Source organism: Cibotium barometz, chromosome 9 (assembly GCF_041138505.1).
Source record: "Cibotium barometz isolate CiBa-2024 chromosome 9, ASM4113850v1, whole genome shotgun sequence".
NCBI classification, from domain to species: Eukaryota; Viridiplantae; Streptophyta; class Polypodiopsida; order Cyatheales; family Cibotiaceae; genus Cibotium; species Cibotium barometz.
Genome location: NC_141054.1, coordinates 46,495,054 through 46,507,565, shown reverse-complemented (window position 1 = coordinate 46,507,565; position 12,512 = coordinate 46,495,054). Strand labels below are relative to the sequence as shown.

Here is a 12,512-nt window from a genome sequence, read left to right as displayed (position 1 = left end):
AAAAATTATAAAAGCACTATACACACAGGAAAAAACACACACAAACACACACACACACACACACACACACACACACACATATATATACACACACAAACATATATACACACACATATATATACATATACAAATATATATACATATGCACATATATATATATATATGTACACACACACACACATATATATGAATATTTATATATACAAAAAATGTAGATCCTATAAAGTCAACTAGAGAAACTTATAGAGTGCCTTATGAGCCTCAAGGCAAAAAAAATAAAAAAAAAATAAAAAAAAAATGCCATGTGCGCTACGGCGCGTTAATCTCTAGTTTGACCAGGTCAAAATGGAGATTTACGCAACGTAGCGCACATGGCATTTTTTTTATTTATTTTTTGATATCTTTGGTCTGGTGAGGCTCATATGACCATTTAGGTGCCCTAACAGCCCCAAATCTTACATATTTATATAAGATATTATTTATATTTATATATATATATATCTTATAATAGAATAAAATCTTATAATATCTTATGTCTTATGTATATATATCCTATATATCTTCTATATATATATATATATCTTTCAATAGCCCTAGAATCTTATATATATATATATAGGTGCACACACACACACACATATATATATATACACACACAAACATATATACACACATATATATACATATGCAAATATATATACATATACACATATATATATATGTTTATTTATATATAAAAAAAAGGTAGATCCTATAAATGCACCTAGAGACCCTTATAGAGTGCCTTATGAGCCTCAAGGCCAAAAAAATAAAAAAAAATAAAAAAAATTGCCATGTGCACTATGGCGCGTTAATCAGCACTTTGACCAGGTCAAAATGTCGATTTACGCGCCGTAGCGCACATGGTAATTTTTTTATTTTTTTTTGATATCACATGGTCTGGTGAGGCTCATAAGACCCTTTAGGTGCCCTAACAGCCCTAAAATCTTATATATTTATATAAAATATTATATATATGTATATATATCTGATAATAGCCTTAAAATCTTATAATATCTTATGTCTTATATATATATATATCCTATACATCTTTTATATATATATATGTATATATATGTATATATATATATCATTCAATAGCCCCAGAATCTTATATATATATAGGTACACACACACACACATATATATATGTATATATATACATATATGTACATATATATATACATATATGTGAGTGTGTTTACATCTATAAATACAATATTTTTTCATACCGCTCTAACCCAATCTCGATTACTTTTTTTAATCACGATCTCAATTAAAATAAATCCTAAACAATTTTTTCTATGAACACATGAACAAAATCTTAAAATTGCTTGGCTTGAAATGGTATATCACAAGTACGCCAGGAAAAATCACAACTTACAATGCACAACAAAAAAATTTTATTAAACTTGGAAGAGAAGTTTGCATTACATCTTTTTAATAAGCTCTTGGAAGAGCTCAGGAGAGAGAGTTCTAGAGGCTGGTTTCTGGCCTAAGCTTTGGAATACATCACTCGGCTCATTGATTCCTTGAGCCTGAGAAAGGGCACAATGGCCTAAAACTGAGCCGGGATGGTTGCCCGTGAAGCAATACAAGGCAGCTTCCCTAGCTACCAAAATACATTTATTTATGTTCGAGGCTAAGGGGTTCTCCGACAAGACTGCACTAAGTGCTTTACATTTTAGGAGCTCGGCATAGGCGATCTCTGCATATTCTAAATGAAAAACCCGCACTATGTCGGCCCTGAGGGCAGGTATGTAGTGCCAAAGGGATGCATCTCGACCCTCTGACTTTGGCCGCGTTCCTCCTACGCGCATAGCAAACTTGTCCACTTCAAAAGCAGTCTGTCAACATGTCAATATAGAAGTTAGGAAGCGTGAAATGATACAAAAAACAATTTGCTTTACAACTAAGAAGTAAGGACATACCTCAGTTGCATCGTCACTTGCAACTAGTTGCTCATTCGTCAGGTTTATGCTTCCTTGGTCTTGAGCATCGCCAGCAACCAAGGGCATGTGTGGTTCAAAGGCAGCTACGCTCTCATAGAATTGCACTTCTTGCTTTATTTCAACGAGCGCTTTGGCCACTACAACTTCCAAGGTACTGCTACCAATATCATATGCAAGCGCTTTTGTGAGGTTGTCATCTTCAAAAGAAATTTTCACTTTTCCTTTGTCTTGACCCCCAGCATTCACGGCAATAATAGAAAGTGCCTCATCCTCACGAAACCCGAGTGTCTTGGCAATGTCATCCAAAAACAAAAACTCTTTCCCATCAATAATGATTGGATGCAAAGACATGATAACAAGGTCTGGGACCTCCTCGAGTACTTCATCGCCCTCTAGAACTAGGTCTGGAACCTCCTCGGGGACATTATCTTGTAGAGCCACCAATGCCATTGAGGCCTCCCATTGTTCTGTAACATTCTCTTCCTCAGCATGGGCCTCTTGGACCTGCTCCATTAGCTTTACTTTGCCCTTTTCTTTTTCCTTGCCACTTTCTTTCGCCACACCCTCTTGTAACAGAAGGACCAAAACCATGTCCCAGCTTAGGAAAGAAGTGCCGATGTTGCCCATTTGTAGATCCAGGAGTAAGTCTTCCTCCTCATTTCTGTAGTCCTTTTCTGTGAGGGATTTTAAAAACCTGGATAGGCGAAATCTAAAATTCTTCTCTTCCCTGAATATGTACTTGATGAGGTCAACTGGAACCCATAAGCCCTCATCACCCTCAAACATGATGGAGTACGTGCTGATGTGTTCATCCATATACTGAATGACATCTGTAAAAGCATCCGCGTGTAGATGCATTGTTGCACGTACATCAATTGCTCCCTCAAACATAGGGACGATCTCATCAACCCTATGAAGTAACTCAAGCTTTCCTAGCTGTGCAATAAGTGCATCAAGTAGAGGTGCCATGCTATGAGTGATTGGAGGAAATAGAGAGTGTGTGATACAGAAAGGTGTGCGAAATTGAGAGCAAGTGTTAGGAGAGAACGATAATTGTCAATTGATGTAAATGAGTAAAGTATCGTTTATAAATGGGCGACCTTGTTATAAAATTTTTAAAAACTTTTAAAATTTGTAAGTACCAAAAAATTTTTAAAAAATGGTATGCGAAAGCAAGAACGTATCCTTCCATGGCAAGGTCATTTCCAATTTACTAGTGGCTCACGCCACAGATGCTTCTGTGACCAACCTTACACTATCACAAAAAAATAAAACTGCACAAGACAATTGAAAAACCTTAATAAGACAGTGAGGCAAAAAAATTGAAATTGTATTTACTTCAATTCAAGATTACATATCCAGTGGTTATCTGATAGCTACACAGCCAGGGAAAGTAATTTCTCTACAAAGAAAAGATCGTTCCTGCCTTTTGCGCACTACTCTACCATTGATTATCAAAGCAAAATCACCACTGAGTGAGAATCGAAGAACTAAGTAGTCACGTAAGTTGGCAAGGGACCAGTCATCATTCACAGTAACATCTTCTACATCCCCACCTTGCATGGATATATGTAGCACACCCTGTTCTGTAGAGGTTGTGTCGGAGTCTAACGCCTCCCATTCTCCATTTGTAAGCTTCCATCGCCTGTAAGGAAACGCAATGGACAACTGTTGCTTGGCAATATGATAGCGCATCACAACCTTCTCAACAATTACTCCGCATCTGATGGTGTCTCCATTGTGTTGAACAACTTTTTTATCCCATGCAGGTGATAAGAAACAAGTTGCTCTCTCCCCCTTTGCAATCCATAAAGTTGGGGTACGATGTGTGTCACTTGTACGGAACAGGTACACAAAGAGGTGTAGAGGTATGAAGCAGGTTATGGTTGCTTTGTGAGATCCATATGTGCACTTCATAGCATTTTGCACCTTGCTTTCGATCTGCAAACAAGCCATGGCCACTGAAGCATTGTCTAGAATTGGCCATTCAATAGATGTGAGAGTTGGCATAGGTTTTGGAACTAATTTTCCAGTACCATTTGCTGTCGTGGGAACCACATATGTATCCTCATAGAAGAAGATGTTTCGTGCAAGAAGTTGTGCAGCTGGACACCCTCCAAAGATTAAACTACCAAGCTCCACATGGTATGCTTCAAAGGTTCCTGAAATTGCCTCCATAGGCTCCCATTCACTATAGTTTGAGGGAAAAATATCTACGCACAGGAACCCAAGAACAATCAAAGCAGTGCTCAGTATACCATTATTAGCACACAATTGATTTAAAAACAAGAATATAAAGTGGTGAAATAACTTACAATTTGCAGGAAATCGTTGACGTTGGTCATGGTCTGCTAGTTTCAGCTCTGTTGCCTTGTAAACATGTTGGACCTTGGCTAGCTTTTTTCCATCACGATCTTGTTTGAGCTCCAATATCCGCCCTTTCCAATGGTGACTTTGTATATCAACGTATCGCTTTGACACCTTGTGGCTTCCTCTTGTACTAGGCTGCATCGTAATCCAATTCCACTTCTCGTACTGTTTGATGTTCCAGTGCCCATCCTCATCTTGACCACTGCTACAAGAGAGAGATTGAATACTGATCGGAGGCCTTCGAGCTCTAGAAGAAGACATCAGATGTATATATTAGAGAGATTATAAACCTTGATGGCAAAGAAAAATAGAATGGTGAGAAAAAAACTTAGACTAGGGAGATGTAAAAAAGAGAAGGAGTTGTAGAGCAAGTTCCAAGGGCTTGGCTGTGCTATTACTGCACTTTGAAAGAGGATATTGGAGGGGATGAGAGGAGACAATGAGTAAGATTATGAGAGCCAAAGCATTTGCAACTCAAGCTTCCATAGCTTGGCTCCACTGTTACACTCTGTAAAAGGAGGTTGGACAAGGTAGAAGGATGTAAGTGAGGATCAAACTTCCCTAGCTTTTGAGAGGAGGTTGCAGATCAAGCTTCCATAGCTAAGCTCTGCTGTTACACTCTGTAAAAGGAGGTTGGACAAGGAAGATGGATGAAGTAAGGAAATGTAAGTGAGGATCAAACTTCTATAGCCTCTGAGAGGAGGTTGCAGATCAAGCTTCCATAGCTAAGCTCTGCTGTTACACTCTGTAAAAGGAGGTTGGACAAGGAAGAAGGATGAAGGAAGGAAATGTAAGTGAGGATCAAGCTTCCATAGCTTCTAAGAGGAGGTTGCAGATCAGAGGATCAAGCTTCCATAGCTTCTAAGAGGAGGTTGCAGATCAAGCTTCCATAGCTATAGATCTAGGTTTCTGAGTGAAGAGAGAGGTAGATCAAGAGGCATATAGCTAAAAGAAGTAGTCTAGAGAGTGAAAAACGCCTTGCTATGAGAAAGGGGGAAGAGAGAGCGTTTTGGAGGGAACGTGGGAGAGAGGGATAGTGGAAAGTGAAGGGGAATGTGCATTGAATGCATGGGAACTCGTTTTTGGGCCTCTATCACTTTGGAGGCCTTAGTTAATGATGGCTGCAGGCTGCTGGCAGGCTACAGCTATTCTTTTCTATATAAAATAGGGAAAAAATGCATATACGTTTTGAATTTTTGAGTTTTAGTTGATTTTGAAGGCCTTAGTTAATGATGGCTGCAGGCTGCTGGCAGGCTGCAGCTATTCTTTTCTATATAAAATAGGGGAAAAATGCATATACGTTTTGAATTTTTGAGTTTTAGTTGATTTTGAAAATTTAAAAAGAGCCTATTTAGCCTATTATTCTAAGTTTGACCACTACCTTCTAGGCTCTTACAAACCATTGGTTTCAGTCCACATGTAATCTCCCTATTTGTCTATTTCTTAATCACCTCCATTAGGCAATGGCAAATTAAAGGGCCCAAAAAGACTCCATTGAGTTCCTAATGTGGATCAGAATGGCAAGTTGAGTGGTGTAGATTCAGGAGAGATTTTGGAGGATCCTACTATGTATAGGCGCATAGTAGGAAGCTTGATCTACATGATGATCACCAGGCCAGATTTGAGCTATGCTGTTGGGTTGGTGAGTCAGTTTATGCAGGTTCCTCGGAAGCCGCATTTGGATGCATTGAGACGTATACTGAGGTATGTGAGGTCTACTTTGCATTGTGGACTATTTTATGAAACTGGGACAGAGATATGTGTACATGGGTACACAGATGCTGATTGGGCTGGTAGTATCTCAGATAGAAGATCTACTAGTGGCTTCATGTTTTCTTTGGGGAGTGCTCTGTGACCACTATAGAGAACCCTAGTATGTATTTGGTTGAGTACCTTTCATATTGTGTGTACTCTTATCTTTGTATATGCTGTGTTGAGTGTTGTGAAGAAGAAGAAGAAGATTTTCAGCCTCTCACCTTGTGTGTTCTCTATTAGGGTTTTGTGAGTGTGTGTGTGCTTGCAAGAGCTCAAGCTCTCTCCTCCCCTTCATCTTTTCATTATTCACTGAATGTATACTAGGGAAGAGCTGGTGGAATGGGTTTCATAAGAGGCATTCGTTGATTATACTAATAGGTGTCCTACGAGGCGAGCTCCAGAGAGCCATGGTTGGGGGACCCATAGACATTTTATTCCTCCAGGAGCATCACCTCTCAGAGGGGCGCACCTGCAAATGCGGGAAGATCCTTCAAAGCAGGAGAGTCACACTTTTCGGTTCCCATCTTTCGGCCCCTTCGCGGGACACAGGGAGGGGTGTGTATTTTTGTCAATGAGCAGCTGTGCTGCCACAGCAAGCAGTGACTAGCTCAGGAGTCATCATCCCCGGGCGTGCACAGTGGATTACCATTACTATTGGTGGAGAGGATAGCATTGGCTTCCTCAACGTTTATGCTCTGAACGCTGATACAAGTAGAGCCCTCTTTTGGCCCTCCCTCAGGGTGACTTTTGTTGGTGCTTGGGTGGGGACTTCAACATGATAGAGGCAGCAGAGGATAGACTTGGGAGTGGCACGGCCATAGTTTTAGAAGCAGAGTATTCAGCCTGGGAGGAGATGGTTCTTGCAATCAGGGGGACAAGACCCTTGGCATCTTCCAGAGTTTGGGCGGCGTAGCCTTGGGAGCCTTCACTTCTCGAGATAAGATAGAAGGAGGATCGGTCCCAACCTAGACTTGACAGATTTTACATGGATGAGTGCGCTTGCAACAACAACCGGGGTGTATGATTGGTATTTTGGCATGCACTACATTTTCTAACCACGCCCCAGTTATTTTGTCCTTAGAGGACCCTTGGAGGCATGACAGGCAGATGAGCTCGAGGATCTCGGACAACCTCATTCAAGACCCAGAGATTTTCCAGCAGGATAGAGCAGATATAGGAGGGATTGGATTTTCTTTCAGGCTCTGCTGCACGCATAGTGGATGAGGGCTTAGGGGAGATTAGTTGTTTCTTGTTGTAAGAGGCAGCCCAGAGCCAATTAGAGGGATTCCGGTAGTAGGAGAGGAGTTTGCAGAGGAGTCTTGCCTCTCTTCAAGCGGCTTCAGGAGAGGTCCCTGGATAGTCAGTGGATCAAGAGTCAACTTGATGCCGCTCGCATGGAGATTAGATCCATAGAGGAGAAGAGGGTGGAGTACAGGTATCATGCCACGACCTCTTTCTAGACTCAGGTAGGTGATAGAGCCACATGGGATTTCTTTGAGATAGTCAGCCCCCACAGGAGGAGAGATAGTATTCGCAGGTTGCGTGGCCAGGATGGAGCTATTGTTTCAGATCCCCCCCAGGGAAGAGCCATCGCCATGGACTTTTTTTGATCCCTCCTCATTGGTGCCCCAGTATCTCCACATGTCGTGGAAGCAACTTCAGCCTATAAGATCTTGACCAAGGCCATTAGCAGGAGACTTCATCCTTTTCTCCCAGACTTAATCCACGACACTCAGATCGGCTTTATTCAGGATCAGAGCATTGTGGACATCATCTTCACCTTCTGGGAGGTGACAACTTCAGCCAGGATGCGGTAGTAGGACCTCATTGTGCTACTCCTAAGACTTTGAGAAAGCTTATGATAGGGTGGATTGGAGCTTTCTGGAGGGCACTATGAGCCGGATGTTATTCCCCCCATGGAGTGGTGGAGTATCAGGACTTTACTCAACCTCATGTAGCTAGGTTCTCATTCAGGGAGCCCATGGAGACAGATTCCCCCTCTCTCGCTTAGCTAGACAGGGCTGTCCTTTGGCACCTTATCTCTTCCTATTCGTCATTGAGGCCATGAGTAGTTTTCTCTCTGCCCAGGAGACTGGGCTTTAGGGATTGTGTCTTCCCCCTTGTACGCAGGAGGAGCTGCTGGACTCAGAGTTTGCAGATGACACAACAGCTTTCCTTGTAGGAGGTGTGGGGAATCTACAGAGATTTGCGGAGGTGATCGAGGTTTTTTGCTGCGCTTTAGGAGCACGAATCAACTGGCACAAGTCGTGTGGTGTTTGGGTAGGCTCAACACCCGCCCCCACTTGGGGACTAGTTGAGGATTTTCAGTAGATCTCGAGGGGCACTCCAATTTGATATCTCGGTTGCCAGGTTGGCATAGATATCTCTCCCGAGAAGCAGCTTGCCCCGCTTCTTCTGAGTATTTGGAAGAAGCTTTTATATTGGAGCTCGGCAAGGCTCTCCTGCGTGCAGGGAGAGTGGTGGTGGCGTACAGGTACTGTTAACCATGTGGTACATCACTTTGTCTTGGGCCTTTTCTCGGGCATGCATTGGCTAGGTTCAACGAGCCAGCCAGGGCCAAGGTGGCATGGCCAGTGATCATTCAGCCACATAGAAGAGGGAGACTTGGCCTCATTGATTCTACTATTCAGAGCCGTTCCCTCCTGGGCAAGTTGATTGTCATATGTTATGTGCACATTATATGTGCATATACTAGGAGGCTAACCCACCCTAGGCATGTGAGCATGGGAACATGCTATAGTGGGGCAAGGGTTAGACCTAACCTTGGGTTGAGGTTAGGGTCAGGAAACCAAGGGTCACACGTGGAAATGGAGAGTCAAGAGTCAGTATGTTATGTGCACATTATATGTGCATATACTAGGAGGCTAACCCACCCTAGGCATGTGAGCATGGGAGCATGGGAACATGCTCTAGTGGGGCAAGGGTTAGACCTAACCTTGGGTTGAGGTTAGGGTCAGGAAACCAAGGGTCACACATGGAAATGGAGAGTCAAGAGTCACTTAAGAGCTCTCCTATATAATAGGGGCATGGGGCACTCTCAACAAGGGATGTTCTCTTGTGTAGAGCATTGTATCTACTCTCTTGCCATTTCATACTAGAGCCATGTGCTGCTGGATTGACTTACCTATTGGTGGTATGGGACACCAAAGTTAGGTATGTGGTTCTTCATTATGTTGATGTGTGTGCGTACGCACCCTTGGGCTCGGGGTGGTCAGGTGGATGAGTATATGCCTGGTTTATGTGTGTTTATGCATAGTGATTAGCTAGAGAGATCTTTAGGGTTTTAACATCAGGGGACTCCTTCCTGATGGTGAGCCCTGGAAGGATTTCTTATTGGCCTGGATTTCAGTCCGCACCTCGAGCCTTGGGGGCCCCCGTGGCCCACAGAGTGCCTGATGGATCTTCACAGAGATGAGAGCCCATGGTTTTAGCCCAGCTTTTGAGGACAAATTTGCAGCCAATTTACTTCGAGCTCAGGCTAGCCCTTAGATAGATAGTTCTAGTTACCTAAGAGAGGAGTGGCTCCGGTAGCCTTTGGTCAGGAACCCCCTGATCAAAGGGTTACCTAGTGGCCACATGTATCTTGGGGAGCCTTAAGCACGGGACCAGCCAGGTCTCTTGGAGATTGGATTGCACATAGGCAGCTACCCCTAGAGGAGCAGGAGAGAGCCCTGATAGGAGGCTCACAATCAACATTGACTCAGCTATCTCTCAGGAGTGGTTGATGCCTATTCCAAACCTGACCCCCAGTGTGGTTAGGAGTGATGTGATGTGATGTGATGTGAATCGGGATAGATGTGAATGGATGAGATGTGATGTGGATATGGGTAGATGAGAATGGATGAGATGTGATGAGGATAGATGTGATGGGATGTAATATAATGGGTAGATGAGAATGGATGAGATGTGATGTGGATATGGGTAGATGAGAATGGATGAGATGTGATGAGGATAGATGTGATGGGATGTAATATAATGGGTAGATGAGAATGGATGAGATGTGATGAGGATAGATGTGATGGGATGTAATATAATGTGATTGGATGAAGGACGATGGGAATACATATGATTGGATGTGGATTAAGCAAAGTGAATTGATTTAGAAGAATGTGGAATAACGGGAAATGATGTGGAACGATGTGAAAAGATGAGAGTTCGTTAGAAACTGTACTTATGACCTGTTTTTAAATGACTGTTTTATGTCAAGAATGCTGGGGAAGCATTTTGACCATCTTGTGAATGAGGTCATGAAAACCTAAGTGATAAAGTTGCAACAACAGCAGCTGAGATGAAGAGTCAACGGAGGACATCTCGCGGGATTCAGTGGCCATTCTTGGATGGATTCAGTGGCCATGAGATGTACTCATTCTTGGATGGATTCAGTGGCTACAATCAAGTCCAAATGGCACCAAAATATTGGGAGAAGACAACCTTCATCATCGAATGGGGAGACTTTGCATCCAATGTCATGACTTTCGAGCTCAAGAATGCTCCCGCCACATTCTAGTGGATGGTTTAAGAGATTTTTGCCAAATTTTTGACTAGCTTTATATTCATTGATGATTTTAGTGTCTTCGGGAAATCATCCCAACATCTGACGCACCTGCAACTGTGCTTGGCCAAATGCCAAGTTTCTAGAATGAGGTCGAATCCCACTAAATGTGCCTTTGCCGTCCAAAGTGGTATGCTCCTTGGCCACATAGTATCTCAGGAAGGCATTGCAGTAGACCCGACCAAGGTGGGTGTGATTCGAAAAGCTTTGATCCCAAAAAGTGTAGGAGTTGAGAAGGCTCTTGGGGCAAGTCACAGATGGCACAACCAAATGCTCCACCATCTAGCACATGTTGCAGTTCCCCTAAACCACCAAATGGCACAGATAAAAATGCCATTGAATCAACAGTTGAGGCAAGCCCTCAAATGGATGAAGGAATACAAAATTGCATTCTGGCGACTCAAGCTGATGTTATCCGTCTAAGCACCAAATTGGGAATTGCCATTCCACGTCTTTTCTCAGATGTGGCAATAGGAAGTGTCCTGATGCAGGAGGCCAAAAAAATGGTTTAGGTCTGTCTATTACACTAGCCGAAGATTATCAGATGCCGAGCGGAATTGCTCCACCACTCATAGGGAAGCGCTTGCCATGATATAATTAGTCAACAAGTTTTGCCACTATTTGCTGGAGGGCAACAAGTTCATCCTCCATGTGGATCATTCCGCCTCAAGCTTGGTAGGAAAGATGGCTAGGTGGATGTTGATATTTCAAGAATTCGAGTTCACCATTGTGCATACCCTAGGAGAAAGCCATATAGTGGTAGTTTACTTGTCCCGCCTGGAGTAGTCTGGTGAAGCCCCGATCGGAGTAGCTGTTGATCTACCCGATGCACTACTCGATGCGAAGCTATTCATAGTAGAAGAAGTCATCCCAATTCCCTAGACCTAGTATGATGATATGTTGGCATTTGTGGCCATAGGTCTGATGGAGGATAACCTTTCTCAAGATCGGAGTAAGCGGATAGCTGTTTGAAAGCTGGTCTTTCCAAGTAATAGCCGACCAGCTACATAAGCAAGGCATTGACCAGAGAGGTGCATTCCACCTCATGTGAACAAGAAGTTGTCCTCAAAGAATCCCATCAAGGAATCAGTGGTGGTCACTTCGTAGGGGACGTAACAGGAAGAAAGATCCTCCAAAAATAATGTGATGTGTGCTAGGCGACTCGGCCAGCCGATCGACAGAGACCGGATGCCTCACAATCCAATCCTTCCTCTGGATCATTCCAACAATAGGGCCTAGACTTTGTGGGTCCATTCAAACTGCCAGCTCGATTCACCGGTAACAAGTATATATAAGAATATGGCACATCGGAAAGAGATCGCAAGACAAAGCACAATAGACAATGCAATAGATACACAATGGAGAGAATTTAAAATTCTGATTATACCAAAGAGGTACAAGTGATGGTGCTGTCCACCCGTGCGCTCTCAAGTAGAGCTTAGATGACGATCTAGACAGACTCTAGATGGAGTATGTATGAAGTGTAGAAGGGGGTGGATACTTACAAGCATTGGATGCCTTAGCTTATGGCAATCATGTCCATATATAGTACTATAGGCGATGTGGTAGACGCATATACGAGGGCGATTACACTGCATAGACACAGTCACCGCGCCTGCATATCAAGAACGCAGCCCACCGACGACCACCGCCCGCCACTAATGATTGATGAACCTAGTATCCAAGGGAATATTCCTCATACTATTGCCTCGAGGGCTCCTGCCCCCGAATCCCCACCAACAACAAGGGGGGCTGCTAGCCCCCCATGGGACCCCCAGCCGGGGTAATGCCTCGGACCCCCAGCTAACGCTCGTACCCCTAAG

General features: G+C 43.2%; 1 protein-coding gene across 1 annotated transcript; it reads right to left on the bottom strand.

Annotated features, from left to right (window-relative positions):
- Positions 1-1,469: 1,469 nt before the first annotated feature.
- Positions 1,470-6,640, bottom strand: LOC147635635 (uncharacterized). The gene is made up of 3 exons (XM_086802294.1): positions 6,586-6,640; positions 1,971-2,170; positions 1,470-1,886 (listed from the first exon to the last, which is right to left on the bottom strand). Exons 1-3 carry the CDS (start codon positions 6,638-6,640, stop codon positions 1,470-1,472), a joined length of 672 nt encoding a protein of 223 aa, XP_086658420.1.
- Between the last annotated feature and the right edge of the window lie 5,872 nt (positions 6,641-12,512).